Here is a 27,729-nt window from a genome sequence, read left to right as displayed (position 1 = left end):
TACGTTGATAAATGGGCTAAAAAAATAAAAGAAGAGCTGCTGAGAAACCAGCTCAAATGAGTACGCTGCTTCCGTGGATAGAGTTTTACTCGAGTTTGGTTTACAGACTTGGGGAAGATAAAGGACGAATCAAAGTTTGTAGAGCTCTCCGACTCTCCTGACATCAACAGAAAGAGAGAGAGAGAGGGAGGGAGGGAGAGGGAAGGAGGATTTTGGGGGGAACCTAAATACAAATCTGTTTGCCTCTCTCGCTCTCACAATCGCCAGGCGAATCAGTCTGTGTTGCGCCACTGCGCTTTCAACTTTTTTTTTTTGTATGTGTGTGATTATAACTCCTTTACTACTCTCACTTTTTACTCCCTGGCAGCGGAGGGATGTTCCTTGGAAGGAGGTTACACCCCAGCTGAATATTCTCACCTTGGAAGGTTTAGAAGCTAGGCTCATAAGTTCTCGGAGAGTTTGGGAATGGAGAACATTTGGGGAAACTTTTACGCATTGAGCTGAGTGACGCACGAATAGATATTTAAAGTTTTTGTCTAGCGTGTCATATCTACGTTGTTATTGTCTTCTTCGTCACTGGCAAAGGGATGTTTTAAGTAGACTCGTAGTTACCGAGTCTCTGGAGAGAAGTTTTCTGAATTCGTGCAACAGCGAACTTAATTTGATTTCGGCTTGCGTTTTTCTTTCTTTTTTCCAAAATTCTGCCACAGAAAAAACGTCCTGTCTTCAACTTACACAGGATCCGCACTTCCACGGTGTCTCCTTCACCCCCCGCGGATTTTCAATTAACGTCTGTTGGAAGTAATTTCGGTGGATTGCTATAATGCCTCCGACCACACCGGGGAAGCGCGCCGCGCTCTGCCGGGTTTGGGCTCTAGCTTTCGCTCTGCTGGTGTGCGCTACATCGGTGAATGGATGCCCACACAAGTGTAGCTGCTCCGGATCTCATGTGGACTGCCAGGGTCTGGGTTTGAAGACTGTGCCCAAAGGAATACCGAGGAATGCCGAGCGCCTGTAAGAGCAGTTGTTTTTTTTCAACTTATCTGTAATTGCATCAATTTAACCAAAATTCATCATAGAGGGCACTCTGACCTTATTATTCACCTTTTCTCCCTTTGCATTACTCCCATGCTCCTGAATTGTGGATAGTGCATTTTAAACTTAACATGCTCTGTAGGAAAACTGCACGTTTTCGCAGATTTTTCCGAGCAAAATATTTTGAATACCATCCATCCATCTTCATCCGCTTTATCCGGGGCCGGGTCGCGGGGGCAGCAGCCTAAGCAAATACATTTTTAAAAAACATCTCGAAAACTTAGTCGTGCATTGTTAAACTTTCATCACTTGCACATAACGGTACTTATTTCATACAGCAGGCTACTGTAATAGCATCCATGTGCATCAACATCCCACTTAGTTTATTAAATTCATCCCATTTAGTTTATTAAATTCATGTTTTTATATTATCTTATAAACCCCCGTCCTGTATGTAAAACTCTATTTCTGGTACTTTTTTATCGTTGTTGCCATGATTACTACTCAGGCTATATAAAGTTGGGACATAACTTTTATATAAAAGTGGATAAAGCTTTTTTTTTTTAGACGATGACTGGCTTTATGTGGCTTTTAAAAATCGTAAGGAAACTACTGCTATCAAAAATCCTGTCAGCATATTACTCAAAGGGTACGTCTTACTGTGAAAAGCTGCAATGCCTTTAGTTTAAAATACTGCTATTTTATTCTAGCTTAATATATTGCACACACAAAAGTGCCCTAAAATCACCTGCGACCCCCAATGAACAGAGGTGGTTAAGAAAACAGTCACCAACTATGTTTTTAGAGAGAGCTTTTGAAATTTTAAACAGGTCAAAAGAATGTGAGAAAGTCGCCTTAAATCACTTTAAATTGTATTCTTTCACATGCCTGGGTAAGACTTTCTAAAGTTTTGTAGAATATGAGTAAAACTGAACTAGATCCTCAGTGTTTTTCACTTCAAGAACTACTGGTTCTTTCTTTATTTATTCTTAGCCTGGGTGACAGTTTAAAATCATATTCATTCCTTAGGCAGGGACAGAACACTGACAGGCGCTGCTTCCACCTCCAGCCTGATCTTGACACGTATACATCAGCGCAGCCACACACATGCACTCACAAACACACACCTTTGCTGTTAAGGTATGGAAGTGATTATGCATGACAACAGAGCAGCCAAAAGCCCTGCAGGGGATCAACAACAGACCTAACCTGAGACAACAAACACAATCAGTAGGCTGCTGAGGAAAGTGGGGGGTCATGTTTGTGAATATGTGTGAGTGTGTGTGTGTGGATGTGGGGGGTACTGGTGGATATGAACATGTGATTAGCATGTGTGTGTGGATTTTTGCTTGGCTGAGCTGTTTCATATGTTTGTGTGCCTGCGTGTTTGCACTGGCTGGTGTGATTGCTTTTCTTGTGTGTGTATGTATGAGTGTTAACAATGAACCCCCATACCTCTGCTATTCAACAGGGCTGTTGTGACCTCCTAGGACCTGTTGGCTTTTGCACAGTAATCCCCCGAAGACATTTAGACTCAAGAAAAATAAATAATTAGAGCAGGTTGTGATGGGGAGGTGGGATAACGGGGTCTTCTGCGTCTCCCTGGGGTCCCCAGGGTGGAATATTTGGGGTAGCAGCGCCCCCTCCCTCCCTTTTCAGTCCAGAAACTGTGTTTATGTTTCTCTGATTTATCCAGGTCAGTGTTTCAGATGTGACTTTGGCCAAGAGTTGCTCTTTTCCTCCCTCTTTTTCTACCTTCATCTCGTTCTCCCTCTGCAGATATATTTTAGGGAGTCTGGGTTGGGAAACATTAAAATGGATGAGATTCTAGTCCTAAAGGTTACAACAGACACTTTGTTTTAAGAGAGATGAGCATCATTGCCCTAAGCAGGGATTTGATTTTGACAGTTGTGATAAAGTTCATGTGGACAACAGATTCTTGTAACAAAAAAGTTGTTAACTTCTAAGTAAAAGTTGTAAATTTCAAAAAGTTTCTCAACTATAATCGAATACTTCCACACTTCACCACTGACACATTTACAGATTGCAAAAGCGTAAGGTGATGATTTCCATTGGCAGAGATTCTTTAAGACTATAAGTTTTTATTTTTTCGTCCATATTTCAAGACTTTCCGGGCTTTTTCTATGGTATACTAACACACTCGTCATTGTGGCTTGACATTATGGTATAACAGACTTTTTCATGGTGGCAAAAACTGGCAATAAACTTGAAGTGAAGTGAAAAGTCACAATTAGGGATAAAAGTCCTTATGATTTGGGTTAAAAAAAAGAACTTTATGAATTGTTCATGCTTAAAAGAGTTTAACTGATCATTTTAAAATGAAATGGACCATATACATTTAAATCAATTCACATCATCCTAGAGTAGAACAGCGGTCCCCAACCCCCGGGCCTCGGACCGGTACCGGTCCGTGAGTCGTTTGGTACCGGCCGCGAAAGTTGAGGCTCAGGTGTGAAATGTCTGGTTTTCAGGGTTTTTATCGGTTTTCAGCGTTATTTTGTTATCGTTTTTATCGTTAACTCTGTTTTCCTGGGTCTTTTCACGTGTGTTATGAATAAATCTTCTTTTTTTCGGTACCGGTACTAGTTTTATTTTGTTGTATTTATCCGCGACACCTTAAAGGCCGGTCCGTGAAAATATTGTCGAGCATAAACCGGTCCGTTGGGGACCGCTGGTGTAGAATATAGTTCAAGATCTCTGTCTAAATAAATAAATAAATCTGGGTAAATTTCCAACGTCCAAATTTAAACGTGCAACTATTTTGCTGGTAATAACTGAAATGAGTAAAGATAACATAACCCCCCTGGAAATTACGCCCATGGTTTCAACATTGCTTTAAATATTGTAGCACTGAAATCCTCCATCTTTTTTCTGATTTAAAAGTTTTCTTGTCTCTCTCTCGCTGAAATATTAGAAAATATAATGTGTATCTGTTACCTCACAACACTAGAACATGCATCAAGGGCGCAAAACATGTAGCATTTAGTTAAGGCGAGGCTTTCACCTTATCTTTCCGGGAAAATGTTTTTCAACTTCTACATTGCCGCACCCTCTATAGACACATATATCGAATCAGAGTAATTTAGAACGATTGCTTGAAGTTTTATGAAACCAAATGTAGAAATTCACAGCAGAGTAAAGCAGAAGTACGTGACACATGGAGTTAAGAGGATTTCAAGATATACTGTCACATTATATAACACTGAAACATTTCACAGTGGTAAATTTCCTGAGGAACGGTGGATGCCTGGAGTGAAGAGAATCAGTCAAGATGCACTGTAAAGCATGAAAGCACTGTAACACTCATGTAGCTTTCACAATATGCCCCCACTTAGCCTTTTTATTACACACAGTGCGAAAGTTTGAATCTAGTTTCTTTCTGCTACATGTGAAAACGAGTAAGCAAGCGCCGCAGTCCACCTGTCATAACCACAGAATCAATCTCTTTAAAAGCCCGGTCTTCCTCACTATTGTAAACATTTGGAAAGGTTAACGAGAGAAAAACTGTGGTGGCCCCAACTGTTCACTTAACAGACACACTCACATGCTGCCAGCCTCAAAGATTACCTCGGGCCAGTCAATTCCGTAATGTTCTACTTGGAAAGCCACTTGAGGCCTCATTTGCATCTAATTTGACTGGAGGGTTTTTGGGGGTAGCTTAACAGGCTTAACGAGGTTGGGTAAAGTGAATTGAAACATAAGAACGGCTTTTCTCTCTCGGGTTCGGTTCACACCTGCCCTACAGGGTCTGCATAGACACACATACAAAAAAGCACAAACACTTTTTTTCCCCTGAGATTCAAATTCCAAACTGTTGCCTCAACTGCTGTGAAAATGTGGGAGAATCAAATGCCGTAAACTCCAAAGGGAGCTTCCAATCGCTCGAGCTGCAGTTTGTTTTTTTTCTGCATGTGTTTGTGCAAGCTTTGCATGTTTTAATTTTGTCACAATGTGCATGTGTGCATGATTGCATCCTCATACATGCACTGTGTTTGTAGTTGACTGGCAGCAAGTTTCCTCAGCCAGCTTTGCACAAGCTAAATTTGAGTTTAACAGTCTAGTTTTCTGTTCCCTCGCTAACACCACCAGTAAATTTTGGCAAGATTTGTACAGGCAACACCTTCTGTGCTTTCTCTCTTCTCAGCTAGTTCTTTCTCCCCTTCTGCTCTTTAATTTCCCTTCCCCTCCAAGCTTTTTATCTTTATCCCACCGTTGTTTTTTCTCCTACATCTCTCGCTCTTTCTGCCCAACTTCTTTTCTTCTCTACTTTTCCTTTGCTTCACTCCTCAGTTCTACCACTTTTTTTCTGACCTCCACCTCCCCCTCCGACACACGCACTCACACACACCATCAGTTTGCCAGCAGCATCTCACAACCCCCATTTCCCCCCAACGTGCCAGCCTACTGTACCACAGAGCGCATAACAGTAGGATCCCTGCTGCTGCTGCTGCGTGTGTTTGTGTGGACACACACACTTTAGCCGCTGCTTCTGGCTCTTATCAAAGCTTAGTGTTGATTGGCCAGTGGGCGCTCTAACCATCACACCCTCGGCTATGAAATGGCATTTCATGGTGGGGCTGGAATTTTGTGTGTGTGTGCGAGATCTCTGAATACTTTGGTTCTATCCTGCGCATGGAGCAGACCAGCTAATTTGTGCTGACATAGTTCTAGTTCCCTAAATTTGGAATAATTTGATTGGATCAATCTGCAATGACTAAAGTACTGTGGTGTAGACTTCCCAGCTACTTTTGGCTCTGTCTTGAATATTTATCTGTGTGTTTTGTGTTTGTATACAGCTGCTAGCCCCACCCAAAGAGTCTGATAATGTTAAGTTCAAAATGTGTTCCAACAGTTTTGATGTGTTCCATGAATCTTTAGTTGTACTGCTTTGTTTTATGGGAACCAGGAAACTAATTATGATGTTTGTGCAATATTTCTGCATATGAATGAACACAGCCTTTGGTAACTGTTGAACAAAAGCCATCGTTAAGTGGAGACCGTTCTTTACTGTTATCGTGGGTATGATGATGATGTAATTTGTCTGAAGAGCAGCCGAGTGTTATTGCAATAGCAGACAGAGCTAAACTCAGAAGTAAAAACCACAGTGAGCTTGCTGTTTTCCAACAGCCTCTTAATGTCACGCCTATCATCCATGGCCATCTTGTGGTAATCACTTTGTGCCCTTCTAACTATGTTTGATTCAGTTATGGTATGCCAAATGGCACAAGTGAGGCTAACCAACATTTAGGCTCCATTTCTAGGTCAGTGGGTGATATTCTTTTCCTCAAGTTTCTCCAGCATGCGGGCACATGACCTTTCTATATAATTACTTTAAGCTTGTCAAAGAGGGAGCCAGCTGGCGTTGATAGTGGGCACTGCCCTTCTGGGAAATGGATCAAGCCGGATGCTACATTAAAACATACAGACATATTCAAATGTAACGAACAAACTAAACACATGGAGGTGCACGTACCGGAGTGTACTGCACTTTTGAGGGCTCTTACTATATACAGTAGGCTCTTACTCTAACCTAATCATCAATACTAGAAAATCCAGTTTTGAACACAAAGTTAATCCTAAAGCCTTATTGTTGAAATGTGCGTTGGTTTTTCTTTTTTTTTGGTCTATTCTCAGCACATTACATATTGTATCAAATTATGCCAAAGCTGAGACGGATGAACATTGTTTCCTGGGAGCATAAAAGAGCTTCTATAATGACTCAGGGGTGGTCAGTCCATTTTCTTTCACGTGAGAGACTGGTACTGATATGAAGGACAGAGCCAAGAAGCTTATAAAGAGATAAAATTAATATTAAGCAGACTTGAGTTCCACTTGTTGAAACAGTCCCAGTTTCTCATGTGACCCTTTGGGGAAATTAATTACCTACCCCCGGACAAGCCATCAATAACTAACACATTTCATTTGGAGTATAAAACGGAAGAGAACATGTCTGAAAATCCTTCTTAACCAAGCTGGACCAGAAAAGGTCTGTTAACTGTGATGGATGTGAACACCGTGGGTGTTTATTTCACAGTTTGCTTTCATTTCCACTTGAAAGCAAGTTTTGTTAACCTGGGGGTTGCTTTAACACCTGTGTGATTAATTGACAGCTTGTATTTTCTTCTTCTTTTCGCGGTACTAATGTCTTAGGTGACCTCAGTAATTAACTTCTGGTACGATTACAGAAGAATCCTGATTTGATGGCGACTGAAAGAATAGGCTACATGTGATTTTCTTTTAATCTTCAAACAGCTATTTGATGCAGTAAGAAGCAGCCGAAATGTTAAGGTCCCAAAACGGGTCCTCAAAAACTTAGTGCAAGAGAACACGCAGGCATGAAAAGGTACATAATTTAAATGAAATGCATATTCATGAAGCACATAAAAATCTAGCCTGCAGTCCCACACATACAGTGCACACTCATCATTAGGCAGGCACAAGCTCACACAGTTCACTCTCATGCATTCACCAGAAATAACATGAAACTGGTTAGATGGAAACTTTGACATATAATGAGAGAGAATTTGTGTCACATAGAAACAACCCAGAGTCACGAATGACCTTCTGTGACTTTCTGCTGAATGAGAAGTCCTCAACTTGGAGGACTTCAGAGTGTGTGTCATTCTATAACACTAGTATAGATTTGTGTGTGTGTGTGTGTGTCTATGCAGTGAGCTTGGAGTTGTTTGATGTTAACAAGCTATGCCACTGTTTTGTTAGGCCACTGTCACCAAAGCAACATATTATTTCCCTTCTGCACGGACTTTATTTTCTCAGTGTGAGTTTCTGTTTGTACTCCTTCACTACACCTGTGTATATACATTTTTATGTAGTTATTTGTGGGTATGTGGCAGAGTAATAGAGTGACTTCCACCACAGTGTTCAGTTTGCAGGCCACTGCTCAAATAGACTATTTATGGAGTCTGGAAGCTTATGGAGAAACAGGTCACTGCACTGTGCATGCATGCATCAGTGTTTCTGTGTCTCTGTCTCTGTCATTCATGTCCTCTTTCAATCTCTCATTCACCCTAATCTCATTTTCTTATCCTCTTGTTCACTCATTCTCATTTTTTTCTGACCTGGGCCCCATTGAGGAAGCAGCAGGGCTTGTTCTTGTCAAGTGGCCTCTCCGCAGCCAAATTACCCCTCCACCCGCACCCCAGCCCATTCACTTACAGTACAGCAGTAGTAAATCGAGACAAAAGCAATGCAACCCTATAAACTCTTGCAAAGAAAAGAGCTAACCAAATACAGGGCTGGTTTACAGCCCCTTTGGCTTGTGACTCTAAAAGAAAGGGATGCTTTCAGGCGTCTCCCTAATGTGGTCAAGCCTGTGTGGTTAACAGCGACACCAAACTATGAAATTTCTCGAGGTGGATCAGTATTAAGATAGAATATAGACTATGAAGGAAGGGGAAATAAATTGGGACTGACAGAAAACAAACCAACTGATGATGGAACACACAAGGAGATGCATTACTCTCTCAGATTTCAACAAAATCTAATCAGTCTGGGGTATTAAATGTGAAAGCTGCATAACAAACAATTTAAAGGACTGAGACATAAATAGGAGAGAAATGTGGTGTAAGAGATGAAGATGACTTTAAGGGGGAAAACAAATCCAATAAAGCTAAATCAGAATGAAGCAGTGTTAAAAAAGAAAAACCCAAAATTGAAAGCACAGATTAGATAGGAGGGAGATGTATTTTGCATCATTCAGACAGGATTCCCCTTTATGGAGTGAAAGCGAGTGTCCTTCAGTAAAGGAAATATTTAACTGACTTTTATCTCCGGTCTCTCTGCCCTTGTTTGTACCTTTGTTCTCTTTTCTGGTGCTCGTCTTTCATTATTTAGTTTCACTTGGCATTCCTAGAATCCAGCAGATTGGACAGCTCTAAAACAAGCGTATTTATTTGTACAGAGAAGGATTACCCAAATATCGGTTAGCAGGCATAACTTAAAACTGCTAGCAAAATTTCCCCATACCTCTGAGAAGTATACACAGCCAGCAGAGTCTAATAAGCCCCTTTTCCATTAGTACCTACTCAGATCGACTCGTCACGGATGGCCACGACTCGACTTACATTTGTGATTGTCCTCATCACAACGCATCCGAATTAATACCCAACAAGAAAGGTGGATGTGGAAGAAAGAATCTACCTGCTGCTCGGTCTCTGGCTTTTCATCAGGGAACATGGCTTTGTTTTTGTAGCCATTTCCCTCGTTCCCTGGTTTTTAAAAATGGCGGTTTTAATTTTCGTGAATGAGATGCGCTCATGAATCATCGAGTGACGCCACTGACCAGCCAATCGGTGGAATGCAGTCAGATGACGTCACATTTTAGTACCTGCTCGGATCGTTTGGAACCCTAAGCGAGCAGGTACTAAAAAAGTACCAGGTACTATGACCTAATGGAAAACCCTGAAAACCTTGGCGAACCGTGTCGACTCGATCCGAGTAGGTTCTAATGGAAAAGGGGCTATAGTGATGTCTTGCTCTAGCTGCAGGAAACCTATTGTAGCAGACAAACCTTTGATTTCTTGGACAACCGAACAACAAACACTTGATGCAACGACTGTAGTTACAGATTTAACAAAGAGACACATAGAAAAGATGTGAAATATATATAGAGATGAATGATTAAGGCAGATGGAATGCCTTAATCATTCATCATGAGCGAACCATTTTGTACTTGTCCCAAGTACAAATGGTTCGCTCCATTTGTACTTGGGACAAATGGAGCGAACCAATGAGATACACTTACAGATGTACAGTACAGGCACTTGATCATAAGTTAAAAAAAAGCTTTCAAAGCAGAGCCAGAATTTTAGAAAGTAAAGGAATGAAATACTAATTAGCCTGCTCTGTAATTTTTCTTTTAATTTTTTTTAATTTTCAGCGTTTTTAAACAGATAAATTAGGCTTCAGCACTTTTGCTGACAGATATGAAACAACGCTAATGCTGACATATTGAATCTTTTTATTTCTCTGTTTTCCTGAAAGCACAGCCTTTAAATAACCTGCCTTGTGTAATTTAAAAAGAACCTGATCTCAGCGCTCTCAAAGGTACTGTAGCTTGCGTTTGCACTCATTACTTACTTTTTTTTCTTTTTAATTGTGTGTATATGAGAATAAAGAATATGTTACTGCCCAGAAAACTCTTGAGTGATGATTGCTGTATATCCCAGAGAGCAGCTTTGTAACAGGAGACAGTTTATTGCCTATTATCATCACTATGACAAAGATTCAAAACAGCAGTAAAGGGTTGCACAGGAGACCAAATGTTCCACAAACTCCCCAAGATTTCCAAAACTGAGTTTTTTGCAAACTGTTGTAGGTAATATACAGACTCCAAGTGTAGGCTGGTGTTGATCAGGTTTTCCTTTTGAAAGCTTTCCATGGCTACATCTCTCAATTGTGTTACTGACTCAATCTTGTGCATGTAACAAAGATAATTCGTCATAGTGAGCACACTGCATAAATGAAACAGTTAAACAGCACATAAGCATCTATCATTTTACCAAGCATATTGACGACCTGGACTATTATTTGTAGGTGCTCCAATTAGCTGCTGCATGATAGTTGATTTTTTTCCTTTATTATCTAAGATATTACATGATATGGGGCGATCGTGGCTCAGGAGTTGGCAGTTCATCTTGTAATTGGAAGGTTGCCGGTTCGAGCCCCGGCTCCGACAGTCTCGGTCGTTGTGTCCTTGGGCAAGACACTTCACCTGTGGCCTACTGGTGGTGGTCAGAGGGCCCGGTGGCGCCAGTGTCCGACAGCCTCGCCTCTGTCAGTGCGCCCCAGGGCGGCTGTGGCTACAATGTAGCTGCCATCACCAGTGTGTGAATGTGTGGATGTGTGGATGACTGGATGTGTAAAGCGCTTTGGGGACCTTAGGGACTAGTAAAGCGCTCTATATATATATATATATATATATATATATATATATATATATACATATATATATGTATTTATATATATATATATATATGTATATATATGTATATATACATATATATATGTATTTATATATATATATATGTATATATATATGTATTTATATACACAAATACATTTACCATGATCCCTGTTACTCTCTTGATTACTGTTGGGCTAAGTCTCTTTCTCATTCTTGTTAATGATATACTCTTGACTGTATTTGATGTGTTTAATTTGCCCATGCTTCTCCCTACTGGCACATGCACCAGTCTGTGTGTTGATCCAGTTTCCTATTATACGCAAAGATTATACCTTCTTTTTGGTCTAACTGTATTTATGACATCTAAAGTTTTTCCTCATATGCTACCACTGAATTTATTTTTCACTACTGTTTTCACAGTTCCACAAAGGCTGCTAGTAAAGTCTGCATAGGCCAATTAATCTTCCCCCTTTATTTGGTGTACGTTTCACTTGCTACATAGATGTGCTCCTTAAAAGTGAGAGCAGAAGAGAGCACTTAAAGCTGCCTTAGTTTGCATTGGCCAAATGTAATATCTAAACATTTGCAGTGGATGGATTTCAGCTATAGCAGAGCCAATTTCAAAGCAGCATGACACCTGGCGAGCACAGAGCTTAGAGGAAAAGGAAGAGAGCAATTAGGATTCCTTGTGTAAGTGATAGATTTAGAGAATGAAATTGAGCACATCTATCTATGAGTGAGAAGGACGGAGAGTAAAAATGGAGGAATGAGAAAGTGAAGCGGCACAAGAGCTTTTGGAAAATAACATGAGATTAGCACAGGAAGTGAATGCATTTGGAAATGAGGTGTGGGATAGAGGTCAACAAAGGATGAAAGTGAGTGAAAGAATGAAGGGAGAGGAAAAAAGGGGAAAGAGGAAATGTCACAGTGTCCGAGACTGATAAAACAGAGAGAGGAAACTTCAGTGCTTTATCTTTATTCCCTATTGTCCCTGATAGAGGGGAAAAAGAGGACAGAGTTCAAGAAAACAAAAACCAGACAGACAGAGATACAGGGTCAAGGTGAGAAAAAGAAGCACAGCTAATTAGCCAACAAGCAGACATGTCAAAACATTTAAGCTCAACACTGAACTCTGATAATCTTTTACCACAGTGGCGTGTTTTTCATTTATTAGTATATTTGAAGTCACCTGATATTTATCGTTTAACATTCCTTTCTAAAAGTTCTCTCTCTTGCCAATGGTGTAGCCAACCAATAATATTGTCCTGAAGGCAAATCAGTCCTGCTGCCACCTCCACCTCACACACACTATGCATTTGTCACCGTAAAGTCAACCCCGTGTGTCACTCTAAGGCAGCCAGACTGCAAAGTTCACTTCTCAGTGGTCTAGAGTGAGATGTGGTGCGGGCTGTCTCTGCCTGTGTGTGCATGTCTTTGTTGAATGGGATATTAATTCCCTGGACACCTGCTGTTTGCATTCTTGTCTTATCCCCTAGTCGCAAACACACACATGCTTGCACGGCTTACTTCTGCCTGTAATGGAAACAACGGTTAGGGCTTTTGTGCTAACGTATTTCATTAGTAGTCTGAATGCTGGTCAGTTAACATTTGATGCTAAGTTAAGCTTTACTGCCAGGTGGGCTGTACACCTAAGCTTTAACAGACCAGGTGCATGAGAATGGCAGCCCCATCAGCTGTCTTTGCTTTGCTCGTAATGAGTTCTCTGTGCACACATTTACTTATTCCAAGGAGTTAAGTGAATAGATTTACTAACTCATGTAAAAATACTGTGGGTAGTGCATTTTATTTATTATTTCTGAAGTGTACCAGTAGCACCATTTAGTTATAATGAACAGAATTCTTTTATAAAAGAGGGAATTGTTGTTTATTTATATTATGCTAGGTATGACTGGTTTTCTTACCTCCTAACAATGCTGTGCTTTTTTTTTGACAGCTTTTTCCGATGACATCACTGCCAAGCAGTGTGCTGTGCATCCAAGATTTTCACTTAATTTCATGCCACTTGTCTGTGTGTTTTCATGGCAGCGATGTAGACTCCACAGTTTTTAGGCAGCGAGGTTTGATGGGATTCTGCCATTGTGCTGTACCTGGAACTGTATACTCAATAATTGCTTAACTGCAAAGCAATCTCCTTAGTAAGAGCAGAAGTTTCCACTGTGAACATAAGAAAGATGGAGATAAGGTTTGAGAGATTAGAGAGAGAGAAAAAAGAAAATAAGGGTAGGAAAATTGTAGCCAAGTGTAAAACAGTGAGAGATTGAGATAAAAGAGGAGAGATTAGGGATGGAGAGGAAAAACAGATGAAGGTGAAGAAAAAGTGTTTAGTCAACTGTGAAACAGTGAAAGATAAGACGTGAAAGATCGAGACAGGGAGAGACGAGAGGGAGATTACTGAGAAGAAGAAGAAAAGTGGAGAGTAAGGCTGGGAACGCTGGGTAAAGCTGGCTGTGAGAGACTGACAGACGGACATTAGAGAGCAATGATCAAAGAGAGATTTGAGATAGATGAGGAGGAGGATGGAGCGTAAATAGAAAACTGAAAGATTGTAACCAAGGGTAAGCTACACATCCACTAAACACTTCATTAGGTACGCTTTTTCATTATGGTGGTGGATCTCTTTTTGCCTTCCGAGCTACCTTTGCTCTTCATGCCATACATTCAACAAGGTGCGGGTGAGTGTGGAGTCCATTTGTGTACGGTCAACTTAATGTCATGTTCAAGAAATTAGTTTGAGATGATTCAAGAGAAAAACAGTTTTACTGATAAGAACATGTTTGGTGCACCTGTTTGACTTGCTGGAATCAGCCATCAGAGATGGATCATAAAGGGAGGGACAGGAATGGTCAAGCACATTACTCCCATGTCATTACACAACCATCAGCAGTCCGAACCATTAGTAGAATAAGATTAACCCGTGTGAGAATTTTAGTCACGGTTTCCTGTTCTCAGGTGACAGGAAAGTGGCAGCTAGTGTGGTCCATCAACCCATGCCACTTGTCACTTAGGCTGGTCTTATCTTACTGTCTGAAAGATAAGGGGAGATAGCAGAGGGTACAGCCAGATTTATGGTCAAGCAGTGGTAGTGCATTCGCTGTCCTTTCCACTCAGGGGATGCCCATCTGGAGGCAGTGTAAAAAGCATGTGGTACACCCAGTCTGTAGGCTACTCTTACTTGTGCTGTTGTTGGTCCATCAGCCAGCCTCCCATTCCCAGTGAACCTCACTGTTACCCTCTTCTCTATTCCAGCCCACTTGTCAACCTGTAAACATTTGTCAGATACTTATGTCATCCGCTTCCAATGATGCGCAGTCAATATCTTCGCAGGGGTAGGGTGAAAACCTCTCACCTTCTGTACAGCTAGACTATAAGTGTGGTAGAGTAACAAACATGAACAAGAAAAACAGTTTATTTCTGAAGCAAATCAACTCTTTCCTCATGTTCAAATTAATAAATCAAACCCCAAGAAGGCTTATCAAGTAATTGTCAGTGCCTTGCATTTCAAGGAACTGGCAAAGCCAAACACTTGGAAAGCTTGTGACAAGAACCAGCAGCTTATAGTCTGGATAGTGAAGCAGCTCACTGTCAAAATGTTATCTGGTGTCTCGAATGTCTCACATGAAACATTAAGATGGCTGAGACTCGGCATCAACGTGAAACTTCATTCTGCTTTCTTTGTCTTTCTCAGTTCATTGCTTTAGTGAGCTATACATTAATGCAAAAGTATTATACCTAAGCAGAGGATGTTTATGTCAAGCTCATTTCTCAACATGTCAGTTTATTGTCGGAAAGCAAAAGTTAACTTCAGCTAGAAATGTGGGCTGCACTCAAACCAGAGACGTTGTGAATAAAATAGCGGTTGCTTCCAAACCCCTGGGCATCTGACAGACGATGATAGATTTAAAATCTATTTTAAACATGCAGTGTTATATCGTCCCACAAAACTATTGTTTATTACTTGTTTTCCTGATCATGTGGTGGTCGTTTTGTTCCAGTAGTCATGAACAGCATTGCCGCAGTAACATTTTGGTCTTCACCAACACCTGAGTGAAACAGTTTGGTTGTTTCTGTGCTAAATGTTCTTAAGCATTCATCACCTAAACATCTACTTTCATTTTATGCCATTAAGTGTTGACGTGTTTTATTAACACATTATTGTGGGGAAAAAAGGCGTGTCTGGAAAAGAGGCGGAGGGCAGGGGTGAGAATGAACTGAAACATTGTAAATCAAATCCACTGAGTTGAGAGTTTCTACTATTCTCTGCAGAGTTTTTAACTTTTCATTAGAAACGCTCCCCTGCCCAAACCACACAAACCCCTTTTCTAGTAGTATGAATGGACATTTTCCTGCTGTGTGCCACTTATGAGAAAGAATATCTGTGGAAAATATTTGAAGTTGTTGTGTGAAAACATTGTGGGATCATGTGCGATATTGCCATCTGATCTATTGTTTGGATAAAATATTCACATTCAAACCCTTTTCAGTGTTTCATATTTTTGAATGTAAACACAAGTACGTGACAGGGATCTCATTTCTTGTTGCTTATGATTTAAGCCAGCTTTCCTATACTTCATCTGACGTGCCGGGTTGGATCAGTCATTTTTGTGACATCCCACTGCTACATATGAGATATTGTAGTTATTCATTACTCTGGAGCCCTTTCAAGAACACCCTGTTGGACCAAGGACCCCATTTTGCGCTTTGGAGGACTGGTCTGGCCTATAACAACCCTCCCTGTCACAAGCTGGGGAATGGCTCTTATTAGTGGCCCTTGCTATGTCAGCTTGAGGAAGCCTTTTGAAACCTAATATCGTCTTAAATCAGATTTATAAATGTTTAGGTGTATTATGAAAAACACACACGCTGCCTGCGTTGGCAAAACCTAGTTCTGTTTGTGTGTGTGTGTGTGTCTATGGTTCTGAGAGCGAGTGAAAGCTTTGGAGGAGCTCTGTGTGTGAAATAAGAGAGAACATTGTGTGTGTGTTGTTTGTGTGTGCCCTTTCTTTCTGTGTGTGCGTATGTTTTTTTTCCTTGCCCTAATTCCTGCAGTGCGACAGCGTTTCAATAAACATCAAACCCATATAAAGGGAACCAGTCTACACCTACACACACACACACACACACACACACACACACACACACTCAGGCAGTCAGTTCATATTGCAGTATGTATACATTTTGCGCCCGTAGTTAAAACTAATTGAATGACAGTCAGGAAACATGATAAGCTTTTAAACTGTGACATTGGAAAGAGAAAAAAAAATTTTAATTGAAAAATTTGTTTTCCAGTAAATAATTGTGCATCAGAACAGAAGTTTCTCGGTGCTTGGTTTGCTTGTGTTTGTACTTGTATGCATGTGTGTGGGCCTATATGCTGTGGAGCATTCTCATGCCCTGTCCTTCTGCCACTTGGTGGGCGCTTGTTTGCTTTCACAGTTGTGTTAAAGTTACATTATACTCACAACTGAATGTAATTTTGACTGAATAAGTAATTTTTATCCTGTTTTTCTCTTTCTAGGGATTTGAATAAAAACAACATCACCAGAATCACTAAAGTGGACTTTTCTGGCCTCAAGAACCTCAGGATTCTGTAAGTTTCTTTCCTTTTTTCAATCAAATTTTTAGTCAGTAAAACATTAGGCTTTGCTCACATTCCCTCCAGTTTATTTGAGGACTTTAACTTATTTTAAATCAGTCAGGATGTATGAAAATGTATAATTCAGATTGCAGTTATCTGCTGAAATCTTCTTGATGTTGCTTCTTTGAGCTGTATGTGAGAATACAAATGTCTGATTACACATTAAACAGTGCCTTTGTACACAGTCTGTATAATGTCTGATTGCACCCATGCGAGAACAGAGCGGGTAATTGTCTAGTGAACTTAGAGCGGGCCATTGGGAATTATGCATCCTGACTTCTGTATACTCTACCCAGGCAGCTGCTTGCTTAAACTAACCTAAATTTTTCTAGCAGAATCCTCTGAAGCTGACTATCTCCTCATATGTGCTGCATGCGAGGAACCAGCACTTCCAGATAGTTGCCATCATTAAGTCACTTTACTTTTTCCTTCTTAGGTACTAAGTTGGCTAATATTAAGTTGAATCTACCAGATACAGTACCATCAGGTCTTTTAATCTGTCCTCTCTTTAATACCTAATTGTGACTTGTATTTGTTTCTTTACAAGGAATCCCATTAACAAAAAAGTTCCATGCTGTAGCAATTAAGCAAATGGTATATTTACCTAATGGGCCCGTATATGGCTATAGGGGGAAACAAGTCTCTATAAAATAAAGTTTCCCATCCTAATGAGGGCATTTAGAACAAGAGAGCATGCAAGTGTACTATCCAAGGAGTTGGATTTTGCAATTACTGGATATTTACAAGGTTAAATAATAGAGTAATGGTGAGCTGACATGCCAGCAACAAGCAGCACGACTTCCATTTACTATACAAGCAGCACAACAGCGAGATGTTGACCTGGTACGGATACGACGATGGGAAACTAAGTAAAGCAACTCATACTGAAAGAGTTAGTCACTGTTCCTATGAAAAAAAGAGAGATTTCAAATTAGACTCTCAAGTCTTTCTGAATAATGCTGGGGAACGCTGACTTTTGCAATTCTGGGAAAACCAAAGCTGAAATTTCAAAGCAGTAGCATGATTGCTTAGAGATGTGCAAACAGGCGAATTTGAATCATATCTATTAAACTGAAGCACAAAAAGTGCTTCAGAAATACTGCTGGTCTTAAAACAATACTCACTCATATGTAACAGAAGTTTTTTGTTATGTACACACTGACTAAAAACAAGATTGCCTGTAGAGCATTAGGGGTGTGCAGCCTGAACCAATTTCATGTGCATCACTGGAGATTTCAACCGTTCTGATATTTTATCTGTTCAGAAATGATCTTGTTTCTGGGGCAGGAAAAAGGGAGCTAAATCACTCTGGCCACCATTACAATTACCAAACACTGAGCAGGTCCTTGTTGGGAAACGTATGAAAATCTTTAAAGTATAAAGTGTATATATTGTATTTTTTACCTTTCTGGCTTATCATATCTGAATAACTACACTTAGTTGAGATTGACTGCTCACGTTCTCTCAGCTGTCCTAATTAAGTTCAAGGGCTCCCTCACTCCTTTTCCATAAGCGACTAAAATCAGTGTGTATGTGAGAACTTTAATAACTATAATCACCGCTGGCTGCATGCAGCTTCCCTCCACACTCTGTTTTAACCAAACCAGCAGATAAAAATACACTCCCAGTACAAATCCGCTAAGGAATGGAAACGAGTTGCTACATGTGAGTGTTTGCGCTTGTATTGGCATCTGTTTATTCATATTCCTAAATATAGGACCAAAGTGGAGTTTGGAACGTATGTCAGTCACTGGGTCAGGATTCATCTGTGCTTGAGTTTTTTAGGTAAAAAACAGAAAAATTAAAAATGTAAGTGTTTGCATTCTGCATGCATGAAACACTGTGAGAAGGACCCACAGAAAAAGGCAGTGTATATGTGTGTGAGCTGAGTGTGGCAAGCCAGCAAGTCGTTTCATGTGGTTTGTGATAAACTGCTGTGACATTTCTCTTCTCTAAATCTCTGAAAGAAATTGGGAGGAGACGGCGTGGGAAAGAGGAGATGGTCGGGAGAAAGCGCACTTTCAGAGACATACATATTCTAGTATTTTGGATCCTACAGCACACATGGTCACCAAAAATTGTCTTATCTTTGCTTTAATAGGTAACGCTGTTATATACCAGAACTCTATCTCATTCATTCTCTCTCATAGACAAACATAAGTGCCTAGTTCTGAGAGTCCAGTCATTTCAGCCATATGTGCCTCCTATGGGAGAACTTGTTTAAAGCCGCTAACATTTTTCCCAGGCTAGGTTACAGAAAAAAACAGTATAACTCCTAAATACCCCTGCTTACATCTGAGCTGTAATTACTGATAATTTGTCCTGCAGAATGACTTGTCTGCCCTCATGTAATCTCACTTCTGTTTAAAAACATCCAAACAGCTAAGCGATCTGGTTTTGCATTTGCACCACCAAAGACCACGGGGTGCGTAAAATGAAAATCTCGTAATTAGACTGATTTGTGACGCTTCAAACCTTCCAAATCAATCGATCACACGGCGAGCTGTTTTCTGTTCAGGCGAAAACATCGAATTTGATTCAGGGGTTTGGATATTCTTTAAATTTGCACAACACAGCTTGCCTCTGCATGCACGCTACGTGAACAACACTTAGCCTAATATCTTTGGCAACCTCACTTTGCAAGATTTCTTCCAGATTGTGGCGAAATTGAGTAATTCCAAACAAATTTAGATGTAGGTGAAAACTTGTACTTGATATTGAACGCTTGGCCGGGGAAATTCAGTGCGGTTTCACCCATTGTGTGTGTAAATAATAAGTGAAGTTAATATCCCCTGAAGTATTTCCTTATTTCCTTCAGAGGCCGAGTTCTCGCAGTTTGCTGTAAGGTAGCGTGACATCATTGTTCTTTTTATAACCGTTGACTGAAGTTAGAGTTATTAGACACTCCAGTCCCCACACACATGAATTCAATTCTTGTTTGCTCTCTTTCCCCCCCATCTTTCTCCAATGTCTCTGTGGATGACTAATGCTTGATACAGACCAATATAAAAACAATACCTCATCTGAGCGATATGCCAGCATTGACTCCCCGCACCATGTGTTTGGCTTAACATCCACAGCCTTTCTAAACTTCATTCAATAAATCAGCGTGCGGTTGATCTCTCATTTGGACAAATAAACTTTGATAGTTATTCAGAGTTATGCCTTGATTTAGCTTTCCCTGGAGTACACAGGAAATGCTTTTCTATAAGGACAGGAACAAAAAAAAAACAAACGCTGCTATGCTGGAATGAACATGCTGGATTAATCTTGGATTGATTGTAAATTATGATTGATGCCGGAGTCAGAAATGTGCACATGCTTATGTGTGTGTTTGGGAATTCTTGCTACCAGTGCATAACTCCCTACCTGCGTTAAACGATTCCACACATACCTTATCGTATGTGTTTGGGGTGTTTCTGTTTAGAAACTGATTCAGAATGCTCAAAAGCTGGAGCTATTTTTTATTTATTTCAGTTAACAGCAAATATTACTGATGATTTTTTTGAAAAACATTTTTATAAAGCAAAAAATGCTCCCTGTAATCAAGAGTTATTTTTCCTGGAAAATGTTTCGTTATACAAAATGAACAATATTGTGAGAATAAGCCAATTACCATCACTCGGTGCGCCAGTTCTTTGAAAGTGTTTCAAGATGCTCTGACTTTTTTATTTATATGTTTACATACTTTATATATATGAATGTGCGAGTGCGTTTGTCTGAGCTTGTTATCTTTCATCCAAGTCCAACATATCTGTGTGTCTCTGTGTAGAGTCAGTATGACAGGCCATGGATTAATGCCTGGATATGTAAACGTTTTGTTTGAAAGAATATTTAAAGAAGAGGCGTGCCAAAACAATTCAAAGTCCACATGTTAGGCCAGACAGGACTCTTTTTGAGATGACTTCTTTTGTCTTTGGTTGTCTCTCACTTGATCCAGCTTGTCATTCTGCATCTTGCTGTTTATATCTGGCTTGTATCTTCCTTTCACTTTTCTCCACCTTTGCTTTTCAATGTTTTCTTTTCTTCCTCACATCATCCACTTTTTTCCCCCCTTCAGCTTCTTCCTCCCTGTCTTCCTCTCAGGACATGTCACTCCTAACATCCTCAGACAGAAAATATAAACACACATATCAGTTGAGATGTTTTCTCTCCATTTCTCTATCCCATCTGGAAAACCTTAGTTTGCCCCCAAAACATGACAACACTGAGAAAGCAATGAAGGGGAGATATGGGTTACACTGAGAGCACCGCAGAAATGACTGAAGCGAAATGGAGAAGATATCAACGGAAGAATGAGAAAGAGATGGTTTGTTAATTGTTTCTTTTGGAGTGGTAGGTTGTAACATTTGTGAAATACTTTGTGTCACAAAATGTTTGTTTCGTGGCAGATTCATGTGTTCAGTGCACTGATTGCTTGTTTATGTAACCGCTTTTTTAAAAGTGCAAGTGTCTCTCGAGTTGTTTGCACTGGCCAGAAAAACACATTTATCTGCTGTTTCTGGCTGGAGATGGACATTCCCAATTCCACGAGTGCCTCACAATTTGATATTTAAATTGAATCATTTTGAAGACAGACCGAATGAAACTGTGTAAAGTTACTGACGTAAAGATCGGCACTTGGGACTTTTCCTGCCTTGTCGTGATCACAAAGAGTCACAGAGTATATTTGCGTGTCTTGCTTTTGCATTTTTAAAGTTACAAAAATAACTACAACATATTTTCTTTCTGTTTCATTGCCTGTCACCACAGTCATCTTGAGGACAACCAAATCACTGTTATCGAGAGAGGAGCCTTTCAAGACCTAAGACTGCTTGAGAGACTGTAAGTATGCCATTATACACAGCTTCCTATAGTGCATATGTGAAAAGAGGTACCATACTGCGAGGTGAAATAGGTCTTTTATGCATGCAAAGAGCTCCATAATAATAATGTGATCTGTCACAAAACTTTTTTGCTGTTTTTCCACTTTGACAAAATTGTACACACCTTTGATTTTCTGCTCCTTACTTTCTGTTCTGTGCAGCATATTCACTGACAGAGATTTCAACTGATTGATATCCAAGTCCACTTCACACACTACCTAGGAATGTGTGTATCTGTCAACTCACACCAAGGCTTTAGGAAACAGAATCAGGGTGTTAGTGTACAACACAACACTTCCCACACATACACACCTGCATGTTTATGAGTCCTGGTTAGAGTGATGATGGGAAGACAGGTTCCAGAAAGAGGATTCCTTTATGTGAGACAAAGACCGAATGACACAATGTGAGTGTTAGAGGTTTTTTAGGAGTGGCATCCTCATAAAAAAATATTGTGTACAGCATTTCTAAACCCAAGAACGGGCTTTGTAATGAATGTTGAATTCATAAGCTGAATATTTCTTCATTCAATTTATTTCACCATTGATGCAATTTTATCTGAACACTGTAAATTTGTCATTATCTTCTTTCAAATTGCTTTTGCAGTCTGAAAAAGAATGCCACAACATTATTTATTTTGATTAACAAATGTGTGTCTGTTGTAAAATCATTCATGAGAGTAAGAATGGGAAGGAATTTACTTCACACATGGATGGTATTTTTCGGTATACATGCTGCAGAGTGGAGAAGAGAGATAAAACCATTAGATCACTGCAGCTGTCAGCAGAGCTCTCCTAAAATCCAGATATGCTGAGCGACAGAGACGTGTATATCTTCCCTCTAAATGGAGATCACACATATGATGTGAAAGCAGAAGGTCACTGCCCACTTTAATGTTAAAAGGCTCTTTAACGCAGTGTGTCAGGAAGGGTGAGAGGTTACAGAAGAGGGGGAGGGAGGATGTTGGGAGTCTTAACAGTTGTTTGCCAGAACTCACATAGACAGCATTTCAGTTATTCGAGACATTTCAACAAATGTTCTTATGCCATTTTAGCCCATTTAATAAATCAGAAATTAAATATCTATGCTTGTTTGAGGATGACATTTGTTCTCCAAAATGAATCTTTCTAAAGAGGGGAAAAACTGCTGCAGTAGATTAACGGTAATAACAAGAGCCTGCATTTTTTACTTTACTGATAGTAAAATGGTTTTTAAAATGCTTTCTTGACAGGGTCTCTGATGTTGTGTCTGCCAGGGTGAAAGGTCAGGGGTGAGAGGCCCTGACGCTGAGTCCATGTGATTTATGGAGTCACAATGTGAAAAACATGGGGCTTATTTTGTCATCCCCTTGGGTCAGAGCATTCAGAAAGTCTGAAATGCCAGAATTCATAGCCATTTGTGCTTTACTCAGTTATAAATGAAGGATATTTTGCAAAATAAACGGCATTTGTTAAGAGGTGTCTTTTCAAATTATTTCTTTTGTTCTTTATTTGAGAATAAAGCCCTGCTCATTATGATTAGTAAGGTTTAGTCTCCAAACGCTTTCATTTTTTCTGTGATTCTGAGTAATAGGAATAATTTGCCAAAATATGAATGCCACAGACATGTGGTTTGGTGTCATTTCAAAGGTTCTAAGTAGGAAGAAAACCTCATCATTAATGCTTAAAAATACACAAAGAATTATTCTCTTGAAACTATATCTGTGCTCTGAGCAAATGTCCTTTAATGACTCGTAGCTGTAATAGTAGCTGTGCTGTACTCACATACTAGCAGGTATTTTCTCCCTTATTTATTTCAGGTGGTGTGCATCTCAATTATTCTTTCCATTGGTGTACACAGGAGTGAAAGCCACTATCTTATTATCATTATCACAGGGTTAAAAGGTTGGTGTCTGTGTCTTCTCCAGCACAGATCCTACTTTGTGACCCTGCGACCCTCCACCCTTCTTTTCTTTCCCCTTTCCCTTCCACGCCTCGTTTCTCAGTGTAATGCTTTGGTAGCCTGATAACACTTTCACTCCCTCAGCTTTCACTGTCTTCGTTATCTCTACTTTAGCCAACCCCACCTTTCGTTGCACACATGCATACACAAGGAAACATCTTTTATCCTAAAACGCCTCGTTCTGCTGCTGTCTTTCTGTTCATCAACCTGAATTTTTCCACTCTTTTCTTTTTGGCCTTTGTAATTTAAAGTCATGTGTTTATCTAATTTTCCAATGAAAATACTAAGATAAGGAATGCTATTTTGCATATAAAGTGTGACTAAAAAGATTTTCATCCCACAATAGTTGAGAAGACGCATCAGAGAGTTTTGCAAAAGATTGCCGAGAATATAAAACCATCCACAGGTGGCAATAATCAAACATATGAGCAACGATGTGGTTAAAATTGGAATGTAAAAACATTCTGTATGCGAGAGCAACACTTATAGATTGTCATAATTATGTGGGTGCCTTTAACTTGTTTTTATTACTTGTTATTACTTTTCCCGGGGTCATAACTCTCTGTGGAGGTAAATGTTTCTGTGTAAATGCACATGTTCAAGTCTTTGGTCACATTTATTATATTTTAAACAAATATGTATAGCGTTTTAATTACCTTGTGGTTGCATCCCGGTGTTTAATATGAGGTGCCAGACACGATAAAAATGAATAAAATGCTAGGATTTCTTTCCCCTCTTGCCTCCCCACTCTTTGTTGCGGTCATGTTTTTGTTTTTTTCAGAGGCAAACATATTTGTCTCATTTTCTTTGCATTCCCTCGCATCCATTCCGATGGATGAGTTTTGGCAATCCCACTCCAGAAATATTATAACATCTGTGAGTCCTTATATTGAGAAAATGACTGTTATTTCTCTTACTGATAAATTCAAAAACTGCAGCTAAAAAGTAGCCAGAAATGCACAGGAGGAATTGACGGTACTGAACAGGCCAGTCACAATAGTGCAGGACACAAAGGTTTGTAGGATTTCAGAGCAGTTTGCAGTTCTGACGTACCCACCTAGCATAGATTTAACACAGCGGTATAAATCCTCTGTAAGTTTGTAACTTTATGTTAAAACATGCTTGTAGCCCAAAATTGGTCCATCTCACACTATCAGGTTAAAGCATATGCAGTGAGGATATATTGCTAATGCACTTTAAGGAGTGTAGAAACTGATGTCCTGTATACACAAACCATAGTGTGATAACCTCTAGGCCATGATCACAGGAAGTCAGAGGCTTTTCCATGAGTTTAAACTTGCTGACCTTTAAGGTCATTCAGTCAGCTGTGTGGTGATTGTTCAGTCAACACAAAAGCGCGGATGCGACTGATTTATTAGAAGATGTTTTTGCCCTTTTTCTCTTCCCAACGACATGTTTTCCTTCATTTTCCTTCTTCTATTTCTCCCTGCAGTCGTCTGAACAGAAACAAGCTCCAGTTTCTTCCAGAGCTTCTCTTCCAGTCCAATCCCAAACTAGGACGACTGTGAGTACACTTTGATTTTCTTTTTTTTTCATCTTCTCTCCATTCATGATCTCTCTCTGACTCTCCTCCGTCATTCCGTTTCCCCTTTTGTGCCGCTTTTGATGTGTTACGTGATCCGTTTGAAAACACGACCATGGTGTCAGAGGTTTTATCCTGGTTGAGGGTTCAGGTCTCGCGCCAGGTGACACAGTGCCGCTCTGTGCTCCTGTCGAGAGTTGAAAAAGGCAGTGAGTGTCAGATGTGTGCGTTTGTGTGAGTATGCTTGATTTTAAGAGGTGAAAGTGTGCCTGCAGTGAATGTTTTGCTTGGACTCGTGTGGAATTTTTATTCAGGAATATTGAGTTTTCCCAGAGTGTAAGAGTGTAAGAGCAGGTCATACTGATGCAGCAAAGCCTCCCACTTGTCCTCCTCCTCTCTCGTTTTCATCTCACATTCCCAGACATACTCTCTCTCTTTGTTTTAGTCCCATTGGTGCATCCATGCTGCCTCCCCATCTGTGCTCTTTCTTTCCACTCAGGTTGTCAGGTTCTCTATTTGTTTTATCCTCAGAGAGGATAGTCAGCTTAGGTTGAAGGTTGAAACACCTTCTAAACTTTATAGCTGTTTACATTGGGCTTCTTTCAAGAGAACTTGGAGTTAGAGTGTGTGTGTGTGTGTGTGTGTGTGGGTGCATGCCTGAATTTAATTGTGTGTATAAGTATTATTGGGTGCGTCTATAAGTTTGTACACCCTACTGGATATTTATTTGTGTTACATGTGTCATATCGATGCTGCGTTTCAACATATCAAGTTTATGTGTGTTCAGCATGTGTGTGCATGCCTATGTTGAGAGGTGTTAGGATAACAAATACCAGCGCTAGGACATTAATCTTCTCACTTCTCTCATTCTCTTTTATAATGTTTCCATGAGGCAGAACCCATTGGAAGCTACTGTAACAGTTCCTTGTTCAAAAGATTCTTGTTCCATGTTTTTTCACCTTTTTGAAGTGTAGGTTGACCAAAAAGCAGAAATTAAAGGAATACTCCGGTTACTCCACAATTACAAATTCGCTGGCGAGAACTAACATGTTGATTGAAAGGTTTTGAGCTCCCTCCTTCACGGAGAATGACAGCTATAGTCAGCTTAGGTTTGCAACACTTAAAGCGGATTTGAGCAGCGAGCCAGAGCCATTCCAGTGTCACAACATCAACATGTCCAAAGAAATGTCAAAAATTTGATTTTTTTTTTCCACAAAATAAATTAAATGTACTTTTCCAGTGCATATATTCACATCCTCATACTTCCAAAGCTTTGCTGAAAGTATTTTGGGCTGGCACTGGAGAAGTGGATTGTGTTGCAGGAAAGTTTCTGTGGACATTTTATGACATTTTGATTTGTTGGTCCACTGTTCAAACCCTTTCTTCCATAACCGCTGTGACTCAAAGAAATGTTACAAGCTTTTGCAGCAGCCTATCAACCTACAGGCAGCAACTATTTAATACTCAAAAATGGATTCCTGAAAGTTGAGCTTTATAAGGAGATTGACTTGCTGTTTACAATCTGAAAGACTGGAATAAACATTACGTGCACAGTACATCATGCCTTTTGTCCACTGCAGGCTTCTGCCACTGTTAACACAGGTATTAATTAATATACTGCTATCAGCTTAAATCAATGCTTATTTATCAGTAGAACGTTTGTTCTGTACTACCTTTTTCAGAATAAAAGTGATTTATAATGTTGTCAGTTTCAGTTTTCCTCCTTAGTTTCTCACCGTGATATATTTTGTTGGACGGACATATTTTGTGTTTCATATTTTTGTGGTGATGTGTGATATATTGCTGAGGCAGAGTAGACTGCTAAATTGTCATCTACGTCAGCTGTGGCTTCCAGGATCACACACAGTTAAAAGTCCTCATAAACGCCAGGGACACACACAGTGACAGATGCAAATGGAGACGAATACAAATATTCCATCACACACACATTTTCACATGGCATTTTTTTCAACCCTTTTCCCTTCTTCTTTGTGAATGACAGCCTTATTTCCTCCACCTCCTGGCTTACAACTGTATAAAACCCCTAATTGCTCTCGAAAGCTATTATTTATCACCGGTCGAATATGGATCCCTATAGAGCTCTCAGACAACTCAGGAGAGTGGAAAGGGTGAACGTGTTCCAAACTTAACATTATAAATCTCATGTTCTTTATGTCCCTACTTTGCCATCAGCGCAATCTAAATTACAGTGTCTGGAGTTTCCTCCGGCACTTTTTTTCTTTCCACTTTTCCTCTTTTTTTAGTGCTTTTTCTCCCATCCTCGCTGTGTTTTCTAAGGAAGTGGTGGTAATGTAAGCACCAAGGTATGTAGAAGAGAGCGTGTGTATAAGAGGGAAGGGCAAAAAGAGGAAGAAATGTAGGTAGAATTATGGGATAGAGAGAAAGTCAGATGGTGGGAGACTTGCAGAGAGAGTAACAGCAGGAGAGTAAGGAGGAGGAGACAAGGAGGTTTGCTGGTGGCTTTCTGGTTTGGGTTCGTAACCTTCCTCTCTGTCAGCCTTGGTTAGATATTAAATGATGGCAGTGTGATAGGAATTACCTCTTAACCCTCCTATTAAAGCTCTGTGGTCTGAGGTTTGGAAAAGGGAGGAGTTGGAAGGAGCTGGACTAGCATTAAGTGAAAATAGCCATGGGTTAGACGTTTCACTCTTGAGGAGGGTGCAGGGGTTCGGATAAGAGGTATCAGACTGGATAATAGTTTTTAGTCTAGTCTTTAATCCTG

At 40.1% G+C, this 27,729-nt stretch overlaps 1 protein-coding gene across 1 annotated transcript in view; it reads left to right on the top strand.

Moving 5' to 3' along the window:
- The first annotated feature begins 253 nt into the window (after positions 1-253).
- The window catches only part of slit3 (slit homolog 3 (Drosophila)), a 240,424-nt gene continuing 212,948 nt past the window's right edge, over positions 254-27,729 (top strand). The window contains exons 1-4 of the mRNA XM_004553593.3: positions 254-1,014; positions 16,518-16,589; positions 21,390-21,461; positions 24,897-24,968. Of these exons, the coding sequence (XP_004553650.2) occupies positions 824-1,014; positions 16,518-16,589; positions 21,390-21,461; positions 24,897-24,968 (407 nt within the window). The 5' untranslated portion in view covers positions 254-823. The remainder of the gene's footprint in view (positions 1,015-16,517; positions 16,590-21,389; positions 21,462-24,896; positions 24,969-27,729) is intronic.

The sequence above is a fragment of the Maylandia zebra genome, linkage group LG2 (genome assembly GCF_041146795.1).
Source record: "Maylandia zebra isolate NMK-2024a linkage group LG2, Mzebra_GT3a, whole genome shotgun sequence".
Classification (NCBI taxonomy): Eukaryota; Metazoa; Chordata; class Actinopteri; order Cichliformes; family Cichlidae; genus Maylandia; species Maylandia zebra.
Note: the sequence above shows the minus strand (reverse complement) of the source record. Positions and strands in the feature narration are given on the sequence as shown.